Source organism: Lissotriton helveticus, chromosome 7, assembly GCF_964261635.1.
Source record: "Lissotriton helveticus chromosome 7, aLisHel1.1, whole genome shotgun sequence".
In the NCBI taxonomy this organism is placed as follows: domain Eukaryota; kingdom Metazoa; phylum Chordata; class Amphibia; order Caudata; family Salamandridae; genus Lissotriton; species Lissotriton helveticus.
Genome location: NC_136068.1, coordinates 1,652,359,848 through 1,652,384,061, shown reverse-complemented (window position 1 = coordinate 1,652,384,061; position 24,214 = coordinate 1,652,359,848). Strand labels below are relative to the sequence as shown.

The following is a 24,214-nucleotide window of genomic DNA, read 5'->3' as shown; positions in this document are numbered from 1 at the left end:
CAAATTGCATTATTTCTGCATAACAAACTACCTGATTTTTGCATTATGCATTACATCATTTTGGTATTACGAACTGCCTAATTGTTGCATTATGCATTACATTATTTCTGCATAACGAACTGCCTGATTGTTACATTATGCATTGCGTTATTTTTGCATAATGAACTGCCTGATTGTTGCGCTCCTAATTGCAATATTTTGGCATTTTTAACTGCCTGATTGTTGCATAACTAACTGCATTATTGTTACATTACAAAGTTCCTGGTTCTTGCATTACAAACTGCCTAGCATTGCATTAGAACTGCATTGGATCATCTAGAATTGCACATTAATACTGCAAGAACCTACAAGGACTTGCTGGCCTAATAACCGGCAAGGTGAAACATTACAAATATGCATATGTTGGATTTTTATTGTGTGATCTCATCATATATCTTTTTATATAAACATATACTTGTTTTTTATGAAACTCGTGTAGAGTCTATTTGTGGTGTCATTATTTGGTTACCAACGCAAATACTTTATACATTTGCCTTAGAGATAAGCCTGGCTGCGCATGCTAAGCTACCAAAGGGGTGAGCAGGGGCTATGTGAGAAGTTGTCCTTCCTTTCCCTGACTTAGAAGCAAGGGTTTCTATTTGGCCTAAGGTACCTACCTCAACCAACTACAGACCCCCAGTTCTAACAATTACTAAATGGAATTTACAAATGAATGTCACAGAATTCCAGGTGTGACCAAGAAGTCTTTTGTAAACTTTAAGTATTTGGAAATCTGCTTTCTAACGAGAATGGAAACCTGCAGCTGCAGATTTCCAACTTTTTTGTTAAACAGTCTATAAGTGTTAGGATCACATGAGTATGTTAATAAAAACGTTGTTTACTGGGTAGAACTGAGATAAAGGTATACTTATTTTGTGCATATTTCTAGATTTAACAACATAGGCCTTTTTTACATACCGCATCCAATGAGGTTCCTCCATGACCGGATGGCATTGCCACGATTCTGACAATAATGGGCATAACTTTTAATAATTTCACATAGTGTCTGCTGGTCGCCGTCAGTTCCACACATGTCATAGACACAGTTCTTGAAGTAGACCTCAGTTTCAGGATTGAGGCTGCTGTTAAATGGACCAGATGGATCTTTCATAATTCCACAGTGGTTCAGGTTGCTGTACATGGACACCATATCTTCACCACAGACTGGCGGATTGTCAGTGTCTATGCAGTTGAAAGCAGAGTCTTCATCATCATCTTCTTTCCAGCTGTTTCCAAACGCACTTGCTCTGCCTACTAGGGATCCATCTGGAATCCTAAAGTCATCACTTTTGTTTCCATTGAAGTTTCCGCAAAGTCCATCAAGAGATCCTGAGTATGTTGCAGGCACCTGCACAGCTACATGATGCCACCAGTCATAGGACACCACAAGGCCAAAATCAGTCTGGAGGACAGCAGAAGAGCCGCTGTAATAGACAAGGATCTTTCCAGACTGATGAGAAACTGGAAGAATATACTGGGAGCCATTCATCTGAAATGCATAAATATAGTGTTCATTTTAACGCATGCTTTTGATTAGATTGCTATCTGCATTACCCTGCAACATATCTCACGGTTGTTTTCATTTTCTCTCCAGTTTAACACTTTCAATCACACTAGACTATTCAAATGTAAGGCCTCCAAATCGCACCATGAAGCATGTAACTTACGTTCGCTTTTCAAATCTTCACTTGTTTTCTTTCCTTCCTTAAAATTTTTCAGGCGGCATTGTGGCTCAACATGTTTTTATCTTTGTTTATATCTATCAATATTATGCTGGGCACTATCCAAGGCTTTTTGCCGAGTCTGCCCTATGGAGGCGAATGCCCAATATTGCAGGAAAAACGATTTCCCCCCAGGTTAGGATAGTAGAATGACAGAGAGACTGGCTGCAGCATACCGATAACCTGTAGCAATGGTTTATGCCTTACCTTACCTTTATATGATACTGAACTTTTGCTTGGTGTTTGTGAAATTCTTTGCAACATTGAAACTTTAATATGGAAGATTAAACTCATTGACAACGCTTTGCTGAGGTATATTTTTGTCTCTTGCTCAGTGTCTTTCTCCCCAGTTTTGTTTCAATTGTATCACCCGCCTGTCAGTTTTCTTGACTACTGCAATTCGTTTAATGCTTCAACCAAACCTTTATGTACATCGATCAGCATACAACAATCTACATGCACTTTGTTAAAAAAAAAAGCAAACTGATGAACTGGTGGTATTTGAAGTCAATCCACATATAAGTATAGTTTTCAGGAGCTGGCCAAGCTTAAAAAAAGGGTTATCATCTACTTAACATTTTGTCCCAAAAATATTCTTGTTAGGTTAATATGCAAAGAATTCACAAGTTTGCAATGGTGTCTTTCTAAATACATCAGTATTAGGATAATAGTGTCAGTATAATGAAATAGCTGCATTATTCTGGTGTCTGCCATTGACAAGTGCAATTGATCCCTATTGATGATGTTATTTTAATGGGTATTTGTAAATTATGGAATGATTGCACTGATCATCCATTCTCTAAAGCAGATCATCTAACTGATGCACACAGTACTTGTTCTGTAGAGGCAGCTCTTCTTTCAGAGGATAGTCTTAGAATCTTTCAAAATACATAGACTATAAGTGTGGGCGATTTGAGAACAGAAAAAATGTCTGAGCGGTAGTGTGCTTGCTCTGCTTTCAATTGAACTGATTTGATTATTATTGGTGATCAACGTCAGAACCTTTCCCTTCTGCAATTTTGCTCTGTGCATTTGAAATCTTACTATGGGTTGTAAGCAGAACCTGCTGTTCATTGCTTGAACTTCCTCACCATGTTAGTGAGGACTCGCACTTATTTTATTAAGCCACAAACCACCAGAGGCTGACAGTACTGGGATATTGTCCGATATTTGTGGGTAACATTGATTGTATTTAATACAGGATGGAATCCTTTTTCAGGAAATAAAGATAAAACGATATAAATATATGTTAACACAATGAGACATGTCTCTCAATTTGATATGGGTAACGATGGTCATTGCTGTGTTCATCTAGGGCATTCTTGTGTCAAGCTCTAGCTGTAAGGATGGTGACAAATACTGCAATATATATATATTTTTTATACACTTTATTTTTGACATTTTCAGGTACATTACATTGTTAAAGAGTGCATTGATTCGTACACAGTTCACAATCCACAGAGCATGCATGTATCAGTTGACCCATATTATAGAACGTTGTAAATAAAAAACCATCAGAAGAACAGCAACTAGTCCTGTACTATATGCGGTAGTTGCGCATAGTATATTCCAGCTTCTCATACCGACAACTCATTGCCCCCAATGGAGACTCGGCATCAGTGATCAGGTCCGATGGCTGATGCCTGTCGCACTCCCCTCCAGGTCACACACCCCAGTATAACAGTGAAATCAACACCTGCTTCTGCGGTATGCAGTTTCATTTGCCTAGGAAAAGGGCATTCCGGTGTCTCATGCAACCAATAAGACTCACATGGTCAATCCCTACTTACACCTCCGCGCACCAGGGGAAAACCCAAAAAAGACTCCCCCATAAAGCTTCAAGTGGTCGTCCCATCCGAGGCGTCATCATGCACCTGAGCTAAGTAGCACTGTAGTGGGGCCCATATGTCCCTGGGCCGTGAGGCAAGTGGTAGCAGCTCAGAGTATGTATGAAGCTGTTCCTGGCAATATGTAAGATCGTGAATCCAATCCTTGAACTTGGGTGCCCTGCCTCTGCCCCATCGACATGCCACTCTACGTTTGGCCATCAAGAGGGCTAGAGCAATACATTTGCGGTATGTTGCTTGTAGGGGCTCCATATATCCCAACAAAGCTTAGACAGGGGAGGGGTCTAGTTCAACATGAATCATTTTAGATAAAGCTGCGAATACTTGTCCCCAGTACCACTGCACCTCCCCGCATCCCCACGCTAAATGCAGAAAATCAGCTCCTGGGGCGTCGCATCTATCACAGGTGTCAGTAGCACGAAGACGGAATCTATGCATTCGGACCGGGGTGTAGTATAGTCGGTGTATGTATTTATAATGGAGGATCCTAAACCTGCTGCTGGCAGAAATGCGCTCCGTCTGCTGGAGACAGAATCCCCATTGTTCGTCTGTTAGTGGAGTGTCTAATTCTTGATCCCATCTCAGTTTAGCAGCTAAAGCTGGGTAGTCTATGTGCGCGTGTACTGATCTATAGAGCGTAGATACAAGTTTACAAGGGGTGTCATTTTGAAGCAAGAGCTGCAGTGGAGGGAACGTCGGGGGCTCATGTGGGAAGTCAGGTGTGAGGGCTTTGAGACCCTGACGAAGTCTAATGTATAGGAAGACATCCAGCGGGGTCGGTTGTATGCTCTCATATAGATGATCCATAGATCGGAATATGCCATTATGGTATAGGTCCCCCATGTTGTAACGTGTATATTATATAGCAGTTTGCGAAAACCAGCTTCTTGTAGCAGGGGCAATCGCGGGTGGTAAACCAAAGGCAGCAAAGGCGCATATAGCATAGCTGCCTCCATCTTATAAGTAAGTCGAGACCACGCTGTTACTGTGCTCATTACTGTCGTAGGTGTCTTATCTCTACCTGGTACCAGGGCGTAGAGTGCCCCTTCTATGGGAATAGGATGGGCCAGCCAGTGCTCCACAGCTAGTTGGGGCATATAACGAGGCTGGTGCATCCAGAAATAGGCATAATGAGCTTGAGCTGCTTGGTAATACAATTCGAAATCTGGTACGCCAAACCCACCCTGAGCATAGGGCCTAATCAAGGTTTCCCATTTTAGGCGAGGCGACTTCCCTCCCCACACACGTCTGATGAGTTCCGTCCGAAGTTGCTGGAAGAAATATCTACCAGGGTAGAATGGGATATTTAAAAATAGGTATAATAATTGGGGGAGAATCACCATTTTGATTAAGGACGTCCTACCAGCTAAAGAAAGGGGTAACGTGATCCACCTCGTTATGTTATCAGTGATACGCATCATAGTGGTGCCATAATTAGCTGTAAGTAATTCATCCCTATTCTTCTCAATACTGATGCCCAGATATTTAAAGTCTCCTTCGCACCAAGCAATGGGGTAGTCAAGTCCGAACTTAACCGTGGACGCCGTGAGTGGGAATATGCACGATTTACCCCAATTAATCTGAATTCCAGAGAGTCTACCAAACCTTATAAACTCTCTTAGGATGGGGTTTAAGTTGTCGCACGGGTTGCGCACATATAAGGTGATGTCGTCCGCATACATTGATATCAGCAGTTGACGCTGAAAACAACGTAGGCCATTGTCTTTGTGATGTTGCCGCAATTTTGCAGCCAGGGGCTCTGTCGCTATGGCAAATAGAAGCGGCGACAGGGGGCACCCCTGTCTAGTTCCCCTGGTAACTGGGAATTCCGAAGACAGTTTGCCATTAATAAGAACTCTAGCTCCCGGTCGGTCACACAGGAGCCGAATCCATGAGATGAATATCGCTGGAAAACCCATCCTCTCAAGGACACGGAATACATAGTCCCACTCCAGGGAATCAAAGGCCTTAGTAGCATCAAGAAATATGGCAGCCATAGGTAGGTCCTCATGGACTGAGTCCAAGACAGAAAAAAGGTACGTAAATTATGCGAAGTGGCTCTGCCAGGTACAAAACCAGACTGGTCAGGTAAGATTAGGGTAGGGAGCAAGAGGCTGATGCGAGGGGCTATTAGTTTTTCAAGTATTTTCACATCGCAGTTCAGGAGGGAGAGGGGCCGATAAGAGTCACATTTAGTCGCAGGTTTCCCGGGCTTTAGTAGTGATGTTATAAGCGCGACACGCATAGAGGGCGGTAAGTGGCCGACCTCAAGAGCGTCCTCGTATACCTCCTTCAGTACAGGGGCCATAAAGTCTATGTATGTCTTGTAAAATTCTATTGGAATTCCGTCTAGTCCCGTAGCTTTCCCGGACTGCATGCTCATGATGGCATCACGCACTTCATCCACCTCGAAAGGGGCACTTAAGAACGCTCTTTGTGCATCACTAAGCCACCCAAGGGAAACGTCAGCCAGATAGTCTTGTAAGCAGAAGCTACCAGTTCTAGTGTAGGTGTATAATGAGCTATAGTGCTCCACAAAGGCATTGAGGATCCGAGTCGTGTCTATACACACTTCTCCGGTTGGGTCCTCGAGTTCTAGGATAACATTAGGTGTTCTGGCCAGTTTCATCGTCGCAGCCAAGGCCTTACCAGGCCTCTCGCCCTCGCCATAGCGCCTAGCAGCCCAGTATTTGCCTCTAAATTTCGTTTCTCTGGCAGCCTCCTCAGTATATTCAGAGACCTTTTCGCGGATAGTCAAGAGGGTAGCATCGTCAGCGTTCCTAGCCAATGACACCTCAAGGTGTGTAAGATCTGCCTCAAGGGACCTCAAACGTGTCAAGATGCTCCTTAAAACTCCGGAGCCCTTGGCAATGAAAAGCCCTCTCAAAGTTACTTTAAACGCGTCCCAGATTGTTTCAACGTCATTGACCGAGTCTTTATTTCTCTGAAAAAAGTCTAGGCATTCACAGCGTAATTCTTTCTGGAATACCGCGTCAAGCAGCATCGTAGGTTGCATCCGCCATGCAGTTGTGGGGGGCCTAGATCCGCTGAGCGTAACGTGATTTTCACGGGGGAGTGGTCAGAATACGTCCTGGGGAGGTGCAGTGCTTTAGTAAGTGAAGTAGAAAGTTGTGACGTCAAAAATATGTAGTCAAGCCACGCCCAAGAGCGCGCCTGTGCCGTGAAGTGTGTACCTTCCCTAGAGCCCGCGTTTAAATGCCTCCAAGCATCCACTAGACTATACTCAGTGAGCACCGATCGTAGCGTCACCCTTGCCTTAGTGTAATGGTGCGGGGGAAGATGAGACCTATCCACGGTAGGGTCTAGAGTAGTGTTGAAGTCACCCCCCCAAATAATGTGTTGAGGACCTGTTCCCACGACTGTTGCCCATAGCTCCGTGAAAAAGTGCGGGTGATCAATGTTGGGGCCGTAGCAACATACCAGTGTCATAGCAATGTGCCCCAATCTACCCCACATCATACAATAGCGCCCCTGGCTATCCACTCTCACACCGGTCATGGCAAAGGACGCACCTGTACCCCTAGCATAGTTAGAGAAGGACGAGAACACCGTGTGTACTGCCCATCTGGAGGCGAAAGTGTGGGAGGTGTGTGCCTTGAGGTGGGTTTCTTGGAGAAGGGCGACGTGCACCGAGTGACGATCTAAGTATGACAGGATGTGACGTCGCTTCCTAGGGTCCCCCAACCCCCGCACATTCCACGTTAATACATTTAAATCAGTGTCCTCCATGGAAAGGCAATGTTTCAACAGTTAGCAATCGATGCGCTAGAAGCCAATGGGTTGTCCGACCAGGTCGTGAATGAATATACATGCCAATAGAAGCCTGTGGGGTAATGCTCGTGTGTACACAATGCCGTGCGAGAGAACATTCCCGCAGATAATCCGCATAAAGTCCTGTCAGAATAAAACGTAAGAACTCTTTGAAAGCTTGGTCAGTTAACAACGTACTCCAACTCGTAAACATCCCTCTCAACTTGCCCCGCCTAGGGATCGTCATCACCATGCTAAAGTAAAACAGTTCAAGCATTTGAGTAAAAACAATGCGGAGGTGATAAAACTTCTCCCTGTTCACACTGGTCCCCACCCTCCCCGCCTCCCACTGAAGCAACCCAAACTTGCCAGAAGTCCCGTCCCACCCACCTCCCACACCAACGAGTAACCATCCCAACAGCTGCAAGGCAGCAAACACATCCAAGGGGGTACACCCTATGGGGGTCATCAAGGGAGGCACAGAGCCACCCCCCACAACCTTGCCCTTCGTCCTGTACGGCCTGAAGTGGGCACGGTCAAGGAAGGGGAGTGGTGCCCGAAGTACAGTACCACCAGCATACCAACACTCGTCTACTGTGTACTCGGTCGATAGCAGTGTACATTGTGATTGAAAGCAGTTCACCAGTTCTAGGATGGCAGCAGTGGATCAGCAAGGCATCCAGGCGATCGAGCCCGGCATTTAGCCATCACCGTTCAGCGATTGGGTATCTTCCTGCGGCACATCATCAGCTCCCCTGCGACCGGAGCGTGCATGGCGCAGAGTTTTCAAAAAATCGCTCACTTGTTGTGGAGTTGTAAAAAAATGTTGCTTGGCTTGGTGAGTCACCCGCAACTTGGCCGGGTACAACAATGCATAATCCATTTGCAGGTCTCGCAGTTTCCGTTTGACATCAAGGAATTTACGACGTTGTTCTTGCACCACAGGTGTGAAATCTGGGTAAATAGAGAAGTTGACCCCCTCATATGACAAGGTACGGTTGGTGTGTGCTGCCCTCAGTGCTGTGTCTCGATCTCGGTAGTTGAGAAGCCGCGCAATGATGGGTCGCGGGGGAGCTCCAGGTTTGGGCTGCGGGCCCAATGAGCGATGCGCTCTTTCTACGATAAATTCCTTGGAAAATGCGTCAGGACCTACAGCCGCCAGAAGCATCCTCACCACGTACTCCTCCATGCGCCCTGTGTTGGTGGATTCTGGCACGCCCACCACGCGAAAGTTGTTTCGACGGCTTCGGGCTTCCAATTCCTCGTTCTTAGCCGCAATAACTCTAAGGACATTATCCATCCTGGAGAGTTGCGCCGTGTGAGAAGCTGTGGTGTCGTCAGTAGTAGATATACGCCTCTCCGCTTCCGTGATGCATTCCTCATGAACGTCTATTTATTGCGCGATGGCGTCCATCCTAGAGGAGATCCGGTCTACTTTATCCACTATTGTGGCAAACCCTTGTCGCATCTCCTGCATCAGTTGATGCATATCCACCGGCGCAGAGTTGGAGCCAGTTCCAGATCTCGCAGCGCCGTGGGGTTCCCCCGCATCCGACGCATTTTTCAGTCCTTTCTTGGGGGCTGCAGAGTCGAAGGACAGCTTATATTGTTTGTTATCGGGCTTCCCCATGGCGGAGTGTGGCGTGCGCACGTAGGTGTTAGCACAATCACTTCCTGGAGCGGCAATAGGCAATTGCGTCCGAGCACAGCACAAAGCAACAGGATCTCCTTACAAGCGATGTGAAGAGCGCTTCAGGCCAGGAACAGCCCGTGCAAAACGTCAGCGCTGAAGGATGGAAAGCTGTGTATGTACATGCAGGGAGGCTCAGTCAGTCACAGCTATGTGAGGTGCAGAACAATATCAGTAGTCAGAGGAAACCAGTGGGACAATATGTAATATGTGTCTCGATGAGGCAGGTAGCAATGGAGTCCCCAGAAGTGCGGGTTCAGGCTTCGGAGGGTCGGGAAGGTCAAAATCGGCTGGCACCCGCAGTAGCCGTGTACCACGCACACAAATATGAGGGGAGTGTGGGACAATTACCGCAGGCCAAGAGGGTCAGCGTGAGCCTCCAGCAGGCAACACCACCTCCAACAATAGGGACCGGTGTCTAGGCGCCTCCGATAGTGAAAGTCAAGGATGCACCATTCAAGAGCACCAGGTCTCAGGCGAGCCGCATCCGTGAGATAGGTCAGGCCAAGTACGCCGGTCCGCTGCGTAGCCCAACCAAGATGTTGAGGGCCCAAGGACAGAACCCATGCAGCCCACAGCAGTGTAGAAGCAATAGCCCAGTCAGTCTATGCAGGCACCGCCACAGTCGTCAAAGTGCAGTGGGTAAGCACTGTGCAGGGAACTGCAAGCTGGCACTCTCCAATGGGCAAGGCAAGGGGTCTCGTCAGGGACGTGATGTGGCAGCCATGTTTCCCCCGCCAGTAGCGCGAAGGGCACACATTCAGCTCCCCCTCCTTACCGCCCATGCACAGATCCGCGGTCCGCCGCCGATGCCCCCTCCGCATGGGCATCCATAGAAATGCTACCAGGGGGGGGCAACATTTTAACTTCATCACCATCCTCCGACATGATTGAGCACAAGTATTAAATACATTTAATAAAAATCTAATAAGACAAAGAGCTAAATAAACAAAGAAACCCATAGGGGGAACAGAAAAATCTTGTGAGGCACCACAGCAGATGACCTGGCAACTACCATAACACAGTGGGAAAAACTAAAAATGGCCAGAAAAAACAAAAAAATTCTATATCAGGTTGATGTGGTTCTAGAGCATGGGTACTCACAAACTTTCTCTCGGGGGGGGGGCAAATTTACAGTGTGGTTTGTGGCCAAGGGCTGCACCGGTGGGGGTGGGGTCAGTGGGGCAGGGGGTTGGGGCTAGAGCAACAAAAATACTATGACCATGAGGTTGAACACATGCCCCTGCAGCGGACGCCTTCATCCACTGAGCCACCAGACCAAGCATACACACATCTCTCTCTATCTCTTTCTCTCCTCCCTCTCACTCTCCTCCCTCTCTCTCTCCTACCTCTCTCTCTTCTACCTCTCCCTATCGCTCTCTTTCCCTCTCTGTCTCCCTCCCTCTATCTATCTCTCTTCTCTCCCTCTATCTATCTCTGTCTCCCTCGCTCTATTCATCTCTCTTCTATCCCTCTCTCCGTCTCCCTCCCCCTCTCTCTCTCTCTGTCTCCCTCCCTCTATCTATCTCTCTTCTCTCTCTCTCTCTGTCTCCCTCCCCTCTCTCTCTGTCTCTCTCCCTGTCTCCCTCCCTCTCTCTGTCTCCCTCCCTCTCTCTCTGTCTCCCTCTTTGTCTGTCTCCGTCTCCCTCCATCTGTCTCCCTCTCTGTGTCTCCCTCTCTCTGTCGCCCTCTCTCTCTGTCTCCCTCTCTGTCTCTCTGTCTCTCTCTCTCTGTCTCCCCCCTCTATCACCCTCTGTCTCCTTCCCTCTCTAATTATCCCTCAGTCTCCGTCTCCCTCTCTGTCTGTCTTAGTCCCTGCCGCTGTCTGTCCCTGTCTGTCCCTGTTTCCCTCCCTCTGTCTCCCTCTCAGTTTCTCTCTGCCTGTCTGCCCCTGTCTCTGCCTCCATCTCTCTCTGTCTGTCTCTATCTCTATCTGTCTCCCTCCCTCCCTCCCTCTTGCTCTCCCTCTGACTCACTCTGTCTGTCTCCCTCTCTCTCTGTCTCCCTCTCTCTGTCTCCCTCTCTCTCCCTCCCTCTCTCTCCCTCTCTCTCCCTCTGTCTGTCTCCCTCCCTCTGCCTCCCTCCCTCTCTCCCTCTGTCTCCCTCTCTCTCCGTCTCCCTCCCACTATCTGTCTCTCTCCCTCTGTTTCCCTCTATCGGTCTCCGTCTGTCTCCCTCCCTTCGTCGCCCCCCTCCCGCTGTCTGTCGCCCTCTGTCTCCCTCCCTCTGTCAGAAGCCATTTATTTATTTCAGGATCTATTCATAAAATATAATCCTAGTACATTAATAAATCACTGGATGCATTTTTCATAATCCTTCACCTATCAAAGTGTTTTCTGTTAAAGAAGAGCAGATCTGATCAACGAATTGGTCTTTTTAATTAGAGAAAACGGCCCGAAAGAACAAAAGGAAGGTGACTTGGAAGGCTCTGGCCTGCTTCTGTGTAAGGATGCTGTGCGGTCCGTGCATTGCCCACACATCTGAACCCATGTGGATGCTGCCATTGCAGTGAAGCATGCCAGTGAATCCCCCCTCACCCCACCGCTTGCTGCAGGCACGTAACATGGCCACTTCAAGACTCGTCTGCAGCGTTCTCTTGTTCCATCAGGTCTGCGTTTCTGCACACTGCATCCTGCCACAGCACCATGGACGTCATATTGGGGTCACCAGGGGCTGCGGCTGTGACCCCTGGCTCGTGCCTTTCAACCCATAACACTGCCTTTGTGACACCTGGCCTGACCGATCACACAAAGAGTGAGGGAGGGAGACAGACAGACAGGGAGTCTTTAAAAGACCATTTACTTGTTAATGAGGCTAAGTTGTGAATCGCAGCACTGCTGCATTGGTGTCAGCTGACACTATTTAATAAAAAAAAAAAACACAGGTAGGATGTCTGCACTGCAAGGCACCTTAAAGGCAGAGGGCCCATTGTCATTCTTTATGTGATGATCTGGAGCTGACAGAATGACAATGGGCCACGCCACAGTCTGCATGAGATTCGGAAGGGGCTGCTTCAGCCTCTAGAGTTCAGAGAGAAGTGCGAGAGGCCCCAAGTGAGAGAACTTTTCAACTCCTGGGGCTTCTCGCACGAGACCAGCACAGCCTGCTGTAATTACCACATTGTCACTGGGCCAGAACAGGACAGACCGGCGATCCAGGGGGGGCAAGCGACCCCCCTTGCACCCCCTGCGGACGCCCATGCCCCTCCCCAAAACGTGCCAGTGCGAGCAGGGTCTGCAGACGTCCGCCACCTCCAGAAGAAGCCCCCGCCAGCAGGGCATAGATCGCAGGCAGCGGAGATGAGCCGGTCTGGGAGAAGGCGCCAAGATACTCTCGCCACTGGGTAAGTCCGGTATGAGGGGGAGTGGGGTCTTTCCCACGACAGCCAGCGGGTACCCAGATATATAACAGTCCTCTGCGGGTCACTGTCCGTCCACTCCTCCCTCCCGTATATGGTGCTCCACTGTACGCAGGGCCTCACCAGCAGGCAGAGCGCCCACGTAGCTCGCCGTCCAGCGTGTATGCCAGCCGCCTCCGGCGACGACAGTAGGGCACAGGGCTGCCCAGGAGTCCAGTCAGGCCGACCGGGTCTGGGGGCGAGGCATAGCAAGGATCACCGCCGCCTGTTGGCCGGCGAGGTCCACACGCCTCGTGGGCAGCCGCAGACTCACGTAATCACGGGCTCCGGGCAGCGCAGGCAGACAAGCTCCAGCCCAGCTCCCGGTGCAGGGTTGTCACTGCTGTAGCTCCAAGCCGGAGCCTCCGATTGTCGTCAGCTTTTCACCGAGTCTGCTCGACAGGATACCCCACAAGCTTCTTGTAGTTTTAAGAGTTTTGGCGCTGGTGGTAAAGGATTAATATAGGATCATGCAGTCAGGCAGCAGGAGCCTCACTACAGTGCGGCCATTCTGCTTGTGTGCCCCCTAGCGCCCCCCCCCCAAATACTGCAATATATTTGCTTGACTTTCTTTAAAGTATAAACTTGCACTATAACGCTGAATTAAAAAAAATCGCACTACTAAAAAGGAATCAACACTGTTGAAAAAATTACCTAATAAAGATCACCCACTAGACATAAGACAGTTAATATACAAACAAAAACAATGTGTATTCATCATTTACGAAAACCATTGAAAAAACCTTTTAGGAAGGAAAACATGTACAAATAGCCCCCCAGTTAGAGGAAGGCAAAAGAGGAGTGACACGCAGAGTAAACAGAATAGCAAATAGAACAACACAGTGCCAGAAAAGGAAAGAAGCAAACTAGAACAAAAAGTAAGCTTAGCAACTTGAAAAGTGGATGTAGAGGAGGAAGGAGTGCAGGATGACTCTAGCTGAAAGTGGAATAAGGGGGTACAGGGGATAAGGACCTGAACAAAATAGAAAGAAATACCGCAGAGTGAGAAGGAGTCTAATATAATTAAGTGGGGGTGAAGCACAGCAGAAGGCTGAATAGAATAATGTCTGCTTCTTAAAATAACCATTGAAATCACAGGATTTAGTTACCTTAACAGTGCCATATTCCCCACTTGCTATGGAAATCTGCTCTCCATAGACATTGACCTCCACTCTTCGCGTCCAGGCCACCACTGGTGATGATCGGTGCTCGTTCTGCACCATGACGCTGAAATCAATGAGAGAGCCGGTCTGGGAACTAGACTTGCTGAGGGTGTACCTGCAGGTGCCCTGGTAGTCGAAGGTGACTCCATCAAAGGTGTGGTAGTGAGGGTCTCCAGAGCCCCAGCAGATTCCGCTGTTTACAGGGTAGCACCTCCTGATTCCATTCATGACCTTACATTCTTCTAGGGCGGCACATGTGTGGGCCTCACACACCATCTGTTGGGCAGTACAGGTGCATTTCTGGCTGCAGGTGTCTGTTAGGAAGACCTCATCTCCCAGGTTGTAGTAGACGCCATCCATGGTGCAGCCACACTGACTTTCAGGGACACAGAGGCTAGAGTTAAGAGCAAACCCTTCATCACAGAAGCATCCGTCCACGCTCTCTGCGGCGCATGTGACAGTCTGATGAAGGTTGCGGCAGGTGGTTGGGCAGCCGGTGCCAGACAGTTCATAGTGACTATTTTCGGTGCAGTTGTCATCTGCAGAAAAGAGATCAAAATGAGTAGAGTCACATGATTGTTACTACTGTCTCATTACTGGATGTGGAGGAAATCTGTGTGGAGTATACCATTACAATTGCATAACAAATTGTCCGTTAAAGGCGTTATAATGATGTAGTCATATACTTGCAAGTAATATAAATTACAATTGTCTTTAGAAATTACCACATCTGATGTACTTTGTTAGTTTAGCATCTGTTGCTTGGAATGCCTAATAAGACTGTATTTGTGAGGAGGCTTCTTCGAGGATATGAAAACAATTGAAACGAAAGATAATCCAAAGTGAGATTTATTCTTTGAGAGGCTCCAACCACCAACCTGCTGTCACAAATGGAAGCCTCATACTCAAATAACTATAACGGGTCAGAGGTAAGAATACCAGAGTATTCTAAGTTAGGCATAACTATACTGCTAACCCCAATTACATATATTTCTGTTCCACAAATAACAAAACACACAGAATATGATAAAAAGCAAGTAGGGCAAAGGACAAACGAAAAGAAAATAAACAGTGAGAAAAAGAAAACAAAAAATGAGTAAAAAATACAATTTAACTTACAGTTTACCAATATATTGCTCAATAATGCAATAAAAAGAACTAGAATATAAATATATCGTAGATTTTTCACTGGATCTCACTTTAAAAGGTGTAGAGGGACTAAATGAGAACAGCATTTCTGTTATTGCTAAACCTAATGATGACAGCAATATTGTGAACTATAACAATGATAAGGGCAAGAAAGATAAAGATAGCAATTTGGACCAACTACTCTCCCCTAGGTTAGGAGGGTCAGGTCAAGTCGATCCAGTGGATTATCATATGCCCACTAATTTGGAGCAATCTGTGCCTTCCTTGGTTCTGTTCACCCCACTGGCCCCCCCATTACCTTTTGCTCCTCCGAGTGTAGCACCTGGTGTGAGCTTACAGTCGGTTCTTCAAGATGCTGGCTCAACAGCTTCTACCAGAGGCGAGGGAGGCGAGGGAGATCCTAGTATTGCCTATGATACCACTCACGCCTTGAATACTGATTTGGTCACCACATTGCAGGCTTCCTTTCAGGGAATGTTTGCAACTTTGGCTGCGGACATTAAAAAGGGCTTTGAGACCTCTGCATCAAATCAAGCTGACATTCGATGCTTCTGTCAATCTTTGGACAGTAAGCTTGGTGCTCTTACTACCAGGACAGAAACTCTCAAAGATTCTGTTACAGAAGTGAACATCAACTTGAGCGCCACAAAAGCAGAACTAGTGAACCTTAGACAAGAGAATCAGAGCTTGTCCGTCAGGATGGAGACTTTAGAAAACCATGCCCGGAGGAATAACCTACGAATTCTGAATATACCGGAGGAGAAAGAGGGTTCAGATATTAAACAATTCGTGGTCTCTCTGTTAAAGGAAGCATTACGACTAGACATGTCTGAGCAAGAAATAGCCTTGGATACCCAGCGCATCCACAGAGAGCCCTTTCGAAGGAACCCCCAGAGAACAAAACCAAGAAAGGTTTTGGTTAATTTTCTCACCTACTCTGTTAAAGAAACTATCCTGAATATTGCACTGAAACAGAAGGTGGTAAACGCTAAGGGGTTCAACTTCCAGATTAGATCGGACTTATCTAGAATTACTCTTGATAAGCAATGGGAGCTTGGTAAGAGGTTGGAAGCCTTCAGGAGTCAGGGGGCCGTCGCCCAGTTGGTTTTTCCGGCAGCACTAAGAGTCATGTATAAGAACACTATGCACAATATAGGATCAGTGCAGGCCGCAGACGAGTTCCTGCTGAGCATGGGTAGGAGGACGGAGTCTGCTAAGTAGTTTGGGCCTATTTTCTACTCCATCTGTTCTTTGGTCCATGCTAGTTACTGCCTCCTTCCCTTCCAGGTTTCTGACGAGCTCACTAATAGCTTACTAAAGCTAACTTAAGACTCTGTTAGAAATTTGGTAAAAGGTATAGAATCTCCATTTATGTTGATATAAAGATATTGAATAGAAAAACTAGGAGATACATAGAAGAAGAGTAAAGTGGTGTTGGGTAGGTGGAAAAAAAGGAAAAAAGAAAAGGGGAAAAAAAAATAATAATAATAATAATAAATAAATAAATATATCGTAGATACATGTCTTATCAGAATGTATAATCACAATCAAAATCTTGGTGATGAGATGGTCTTAGACATATTCTCCAAGACTCACTGTGTTTTTTTCTTATCACAACTCCATCTTTATTTAAGGCATTATTAGTCTTGCTCCTTTTTGTCGTTCACCAAAAACGTTGACGTCACTGCTGGTATTGACTGAGAAAATAATATTTGGATGAAGTCGTAATGTAACCATCTTTAAGTTTTACACCTCCATTGATCAACTTTATTACTTTTACCAATTCACGGAATTTTGATATATGTTGAAATACAGTCGTTGTTTTCACAACTCCAACTCGCCCTACTCCCACCAAACAATCTACCACTGCTTGCCATAGGTCGTAATTGGTCTTTTAGTTGCCTGTTTGCTCGACTCTCTCTTACAACTCGCACATCAGTATCAAAATCGTCACTATCATTTATTTCTTTGACCCAAGCTGCACACAAATCTGTACATGCTTTACTCCTTTTAATAAACTCAACCAGATCACTGTCCATTGTGGCATGTGGTTTAAATATGTAGGACTCTAGTGTCATCCACTTCCTTCCCATACTTGTGGCCAATTTCATCCCTTTTGTAAGTCCTGTTTAAACTCTCAACTATGTCATTTGCTTGGGGGTGATAAAGTGAGCATTTTTGTGAGTAGTCCCTCTCTTCCTTAAGTAATCTTACATCTTCCTAGAAGTCACGTACAAACTAATATCCCTCAATAACATCCTGGGACTCCCCTCATTTTAAAACTCCAGATAAAAAAAATTTGAACGCAGAGTCGGTATTGATATCTTTTACAATTCTGACCTTAGGCCACCAGGAAGACATATTTATTAATACAAGTACTACTATGGCACTTTTTCTCTTTGAATAGGTCCTACAACGTTGAAGGGTACCTAAACCTATTAACCTGACGGAATTTCACTACAGCTTATGGGTTGAGTCCCTGTCTTCTTTACCTTGACATTTAGTTTGCAATCCAACCATTCTCCTATTACTGTGTCAGCTTAGAAATCCGTGCATTGCCTGTGATAGTCAAACCTTAACATTCCTTAATTTTTCAAATGCCACGATATCCTACATGAGCTTAGTCTACCAGAAAAATCCTATTTGTCTTAGGAGGTATCAGATGTAACCAACGATACAATAAACAATCCAGCAGGGGTAACTTATTTCTGATAGACTAAAAAGTCCTGTTATTGTTATTGTCTCTGATCTGGCCTCCTTTCCACCCCTTTTGATCTGGCAATCTACCTCCATCAACTACAACTCTTTTCTCAACTCTTCAAACCAGTCTTGTTCACTCACACAATACTCTGTGATGGTGCACACTTTAAAACCTTTGCATGTCCGCTCATCTTGATTAATTTCAACCTCAATATTATCTTGTTTCAAAAGTCTAGACAAAGAATTGGCATCTTTATTACTCACCACGGGTGTATACATACTCCAAACACAAAATCTGTCAACCCCCCACAACATCTGGAGATATGGGGTGACACTGAGCCCAACTTCTTCATCTCAGCATTTCTTTCAGCGGTTTATGGTCAATGTAAGCATCAAACTATGACTCCTCTTCCCAAAGGAATTTTAAACTTTGTTATGTCCCAGAACAAAGCCAGGGCACCTTTCTCAATAGTACATTACTTTCTCTCAGCAAACCTCAATGCCCAAGTGGCAAACAAAGTAATGAACACGTTACTTACCTTTGATAACACCTTATCTGGTAGAGAAAATATCAAGCTGCAGATGACTTACCTTTGAATTTCCCCAGGTGTTAGACTGGATCCAGAAGATTTTTTTATGTGCCGTATCCCTGCTCTCCGTAGATGGCATCAGTCAGCTTTGCGTGCCGTTGTCCGTGCAGGAAGTGACATCTTCGTCACATATGTAGGTGCCGAATCGGCATGCTGATGTCACTTACTTTTCACAATTGTCCACGCCAGAAGCGCAGAGCCATGGAGTGCACTGATACTGGTGTGTCCAAAGTAGGGTCCAGTTCCTAAAAATCTGTCCACAGAGCGGGTAGGATGGGTGGGTGGGTAAGGAATCTGCAGCTAGCTATTGTCTCTATCAGATAAGGCATTACCGAAGGTAAGGAATTTGTTCCTCTGATAGAGACATCTAGTCACAGTTTTCCTACCTTTGAATTGATACTCAAGCAATACCATCCTCAGAAGTGGGTCTCTGATAAATTTAGACTAAAAAGCCCTGCAGGACTGTCCCTGTAGACCTGACTATCCAGGCTGTAATGCTTGGTAAACATGTGCAAGGATGCAAACATTGCTGCCTGACAGATGATCAGGACTGGAACTCAACAGGGTCACGCAGTGGTCGCAGCCTTAGCTCTGGGGGAAAGAGCTCTTAAGACTTCCCAAGACTGCTTCTTTGCCAGTGCATATCAGATCTTGAAGCAGAGAATGAGAGATGGTCTGCTTCTGCACCGTCCAACCTTTCTTCACACCAGCATACCCAACAAACAGTTGGTCATCCACCTGCAAAGCTCATGTGCAATCACGGGAGAATGACAATGCTCTTTTTGGGTCTAGACAGTGGAGTCACTCCTCTTCATTGGAGGGTTGAGGAGGAGCATGGAAAGTGGACAAGGTGGCAGGTTGGCCCACATGAAATGGTGGAACCACTTTTGGTAAGGAAGAGGCCCTAGTGCAAAGCACCAGTTTGTCAGGAAAAACTGATATAAAGGGAGGCTTGGATGATAAAGCCTGCAGCTCACTCATGGCCAATGCAATTGCCACAAGAAAGGCTGTTGTGATGGTGAGCAACCTGAGGGGACAGTTGCGTACAGGCTCGAAGGGAGCACACATCAGAAATGCAAGAACCAAATTAAGGTCCCACTGCGGCATAATGAAATGGAAAGGTGGGAGCATATGGACAAGACCTTTTAGAAATCTATTTACAACAACAGCTGCTGCTCAATCTACATGCAAGAAATTGAAGAGTTGACAGGTTCGGGGGGAGGACTCTCCCCTGATGCTGCGACAGATGATCCTCCCAAAGGGGCAGCCTGATGGGGGGATCATGCTCAGAAGCTCTGGATACCAGACTCGCGATGCGTAATCCAGAGCCACAATTATGGCTTGGGCCCGGTCATTCCTGCCTGAGCTCCACTTGAGACGAAAAGCATCTCCAAGCGGGAGCTGGCTTGGAAACTTCAGCGCACAAAATTGCTGACATTGCTCTTTCTCAGGAAAGGCGAACAGATCTAACCAAGGCTCTCTCCAATGCTGAAAGAGACACAGTGCCACCTCACGTTGGAGATGCCATTGATGATCCGCTAGGCATCAACAGCTGAGTATATCCACCCTGATATTCAGAGAACCTTCCAGGTGTTGAACCATGAGGGATACTCCCTGCTGTTCTAGCCAAATCCAGAGATGCAGGGCCTCTTGACAATGGGTCCCCAACCCCACTGTGGGCTGTCTGTTGCAGTACCACGTGGTAGTGGCATTGTCCGTTAACACCTGCACCAGCCTTCCCACGATGCCAGTTGGACCGCATAGAGCTCCAGCATGGTGATGTGGAGTCAAGATTCCACCGGAGACCAGAGTCCTCTGATATCTACCTCCCATCCCAGGAGTGATGTCCCTGATGCTGCGCCCACTGGAACTATAGGTCCCACTGCAGATTCCGCATATGCCATCTGGCATGTCACCAGCAGGATGCAGCAGGCCATGAGGCCCAGCAGAATCACAGTCAGTTTCACCAAACCTAGGATAGAGGCTGAAACATCAGTATCATACCATGGACTCGCTGCTCAGGAGGATAAGCACGAAACTGCTCAGATGAAAGGGAAGGGACAGTCTGAGAAGGAGTTAGGTGTGACTCTGGACTGCTGATAGTGAACCCCAGATGACGCAGGAAGTCTGTTGTAGTCTGGAGGTGGGAGACAACAGCCTGGGGGCGAGTTAGTCTGCGCAGATGAATTGCGACCACTGCCATCACCTTGGTGAACACCCGAGGGGTGCTGGGAAGGCCAAAAGGGAGCACAGTGAACTGAAAATGCTCATGGCCTACCGTAAACCACAGGTAATGCCAATGGAGAGGTTGGAAGGGGATGTGAAAATAGGTGTCTTACAAGTCTAACACTACCATTCAGTCTCATGGCTTTAGGACAGATAAGACCTGAGCCAATGTAAGTATCTTGAATTTCTTCTTTTTGAGGAAGTATTTGAGGGATCAGTGATCAACGATATAATGAAGGCCCTTGTCTTTTTCCAGAACCAGAAAGTATTGGGAACAGCAACCACATCTGATTTCTGGCACCAGAACCCGCTCTATGGCCAAGAGAGCCATGACTTCCTAGCTGAACAGGGACAAATGATCCTCCCTCAGCCTGTCGTAGCATGGAGGCATGGAGTGAGGAGAAGTTTCAAACGGGAGAGAGTAGCCCCTTCGTATGATCTGCAGAACCCACTTGTCTTATATTATGGACTGCTCATCATCTGCTGCCCAGACCCCAGTGCCTGTGCTCTCTCCTAAAATTGTTCTGTTCGACTAGGTAATTCCAAATTGGCAAAGGCTTTACCCCCTTATAAGTCCCTAGTATATGATACCAGAGGTACCCAGGGCATATGAGGTAAAGAGGTCCCCAGGACTGCAGCACGGTTTTGTACCATCCTGAGTGACCCAAATAAACTGCTGACAGCAGGCCTACCATTGCAGACTGCAGGAGCAGTGCAAACTGCTTGAGCTTGACTGTGCCTTCACCATGGGTTGACCAGTGAAATGCACTATCTCTAGTATATTTAAGGCACCTCTAAGGTAGAACTCCTCTGCCCAAGTGCTGGTTGCAGTATATTAAAGGTGAGAACATAAGTGCAAGTCGAATTGTCCCTAAAGTGGTGTTTCCCATGGGAAAATACTTTACGTGTTACCTGTCCATAGGATAACATGGGCGCCACACGGGCATTCTTGAGGTTGGCAGCTAAATTATGATACAACATAAATATGTCATCTTTGTACCCTGGGTGATGTGGCAGGCAGCAATGTGGTACCTTAGAGGTTACCCACGTGGTCACCACAGCTTCTCTCTGCTTATGCTGACCAGCCAACACTTGTTTTGTCTTGTAATGTATCCAGACTTACTCCTAAAATGGCAGTTCAGGAGATAGTCAGGCTGACCCAAATATAGAACATTTCCATGGTTGAGTCTGGAATTAATTAGGGCCTGGATCACTGTTTACCTTGTATCAGTAAGGGTAGAAATGTTCTCAGTGTACGTAGCAACCTGAAGCAGGTGCCTACCAGAGCTTGAATTTGGGATTTCATAGATAAAGTATTATCAATTTTGATTCCCAAGTGTTCTACCGAATTTTGGAGAATAGCCAGAGGGGGGTATCCTGGTGCCACCATGATCTCCAGACCTCAGAAGGTGGAGTTCCGAAGAAACTTATCTCCGATCTGTCTGGATTGTGTTTACGTTGTTTATGGCCATCCATGTATGTGGTGATGTCTGACTATATATATCCGGAGGCCATATCTGCCCAGTATTGCCAGCGAATTGGCCACTCGTACTGTTGTTCCTGGCATAGTTGAGTACCTCTTCCCAATGTTATCAAGGCATCTGCCTTACTTGTGAGGTAGGGTTTATATCAGTGTGGAAGGATTTTTGACTGGAGTTGTGCAGTCTGTGTAATGAAAGAGTCTGGTTTCAAATATCCAACCAGACATGGTGGTGTATCTTCAGGAGCTTTGCATTGCTTATTGATCCTTGAAAATTGGGATTGCCCTTACAGCTTTTCTAGATTGTTCCTTAAAATCATAGAGAAGACAATCCAATTGTTAGATTGTTATTGGAAGTCGTTAATGTTTAGCCGCTCTCTCCATAAGAGTACGGAAGTCACTGATATCATGCGGTGGGGAGTCCACCGGTTGTGTTGTGGTGCAGGAGCCGAAGGTGTCGGTATGAAATAATTGTCTAATACATTGGGCATTGACTGATTATATTGAATTTTACCATCCTCTCTATCATCATCGGAGGAGGACAGGTCACATGTCTTACCGAGGAGGCATGGCATTATTTGACACCGGAGTCATTCTTGGAGTGGCGTGTGGTGGCATAGGTTCAGGTGATCTTGGTATAGGAAGTTGTGGCCGAATCGGAGATGCTTTTTAACTTTTCAGGACTGGGAAGCATTTATAGTAATCCTGCAACATGCCCTGTAATTCATGCACTAGAGCCACAGGAACCTTATTCATGGGCTCTGGAGTTAGAGGCGGAGCATAGTGCGGAACTATTGTCTAGGCTTTTCTATATATTGCTGCCTTTCAAATGCATGCTCATAATAGTCCCCTTCATCTTCTTCTTGGTACTGGACATTCAGTTCAGATGGACTACGAGCTGTACCAAATAGTCCATCATCATCTTTAGAGTTGTCCATATCTAATAGATGACTTGGTGGCAAGGAGGACACCTTGCTAGGTGAAGTATGTTTAGGGGTAAAGGTTCTTGTATTGGTTTGTCCATCTATGATGGTATCGTCGATGACATCGTAAACAATGTTGTCAACAGTTCCAGTGCAAGGTGTAACATAGGTGGTTTCTTTTTCCCTCTCGACGAGGTTGTCGTCATCAATGAGGTTGCAGAGGATTTATTAAGATGTAATGTCAGGGATGAAGAGGGTGTTGAAGGCACTGATCTAGTGACCTCTGAGGAGGTTTTATACTTTTTCCCTCTATGAAAAGGGACTTTTGAAGACTCACGGTGAGCCTTTTTATGGCTTTTCTGTGCAGCACTGGTCACCCTTGGCACAACCTCTCCCTTTTAGTTGACCTTTCCTGTGATGTAACAGAATCTTCACTGTCCTCCTCCTCAGCAATGACACCTGTTTCCATTTGAATTTTTGTAACCACATTAACAGCCTCCCCTCTCTATCTTTGAGTTTTAGATTAAAAGGTCCAACATGTTTTACAGTCCTTTACTTAGTGGGCCGAATAAAGGCAGTAGATACACTCCTTGTGAGGGTCTTTGCATTGTAACTTCTTCTTTCTAAAGGTCCCACAAGTTATTTCAATTGTTCTAACGTGTTAGTGCCAGGTGCTGGGAAATGAAACAGCAGAAATAATCTGGTTAATCCAAATCACGTTAGTAGCTGAAGAACTGAGCAGAGCTCAGGGAGACTCCCTTTCATAAGACGTGTGACAGAAAATCCGAGGGAATATGCCTCTGCAGGGAGTATTTTAAAGGGTGTACCACCTGATTGGCTGGAGTTTAGTTTGTTATAAATGATGTAGATACGCTATTTAAGTCAATGTAATCAGAAGGTACTGTGGGACTCCCACCTCATCTACTGGGAATGATTCAAGCATGTGAATTCATGAAAGATCCAATACTGGAGAACCCGAGTTTAACAAGTCTACCCCATAATTTAACAGTCTCACATCTGTTTATTTAGAAGTGTTTTGACATAAAAAATGATGTGCAAAATCTTTGTCAGGCACAGATGTCAGACACCCTCCTAAATCCTTTAATATTTTCACTTCTGCAACATTAATTTTGATTACATCAACAAGATGCTAACATGTGACTTTCTCATTATTGTCAAATACTAGCTATACAACATCACCTTGATCCACAAAATCACCTGGCTCAAACACCTTATTAGTTTTAACTCTACCTATCAAACTTCTACAATATTTTACATAATGTTATTTTCTCCCACAAGGATTTTAAACTACTTTTGTTGCCACACTATTTTTGTGGTTTGCTATGCAGCCAGGAATTCTGCAAAGGTAGCACAAGACCCTGAATATGGGGCTTACATTAATTCTTTTTCTTTTGATAATCAGTTTTATTGAGTTTCCAATGTAACCAAACAAACAGCACCATTCAGGATTACATCGCATGGGAATAGTCCAGGGTAAGAACAACTCACATTGACATA

At 46.0% G+C, this 24,214-nt stretch overlaps 1 protein-coding gene across 1 annotated transcript in view; it reads right to left on the bottom strand.

Annotated features, from left to right (window-relative positions):
- LOC144769611 (uncharacterized) overlaps positions 1–24,214 on the bottom strand; it is a 248,238-nt gene that overhangs the window by 183,089 nt on the left and 40,935 nt on the right. Inside the window, exons 19-21 of the mRNA XM_078653774.1 lie at positions 13,575–14,167; positions 5,895–6,551; positions 958–1,528 (exon numbers count right to left, since the gene is read on the bottom strand). Of these exons, the coding sequence (XP_078509900.1) occupies positions 958–1,528; positions 5,895–6,551; positions 13,575–14,167 (1,821 nt within the window). The remainder of the gene's footprint in view (positions 1–957; positions 1,529–5,894; positions 6,552–13,574; positions 14,168–24,214) is intronic.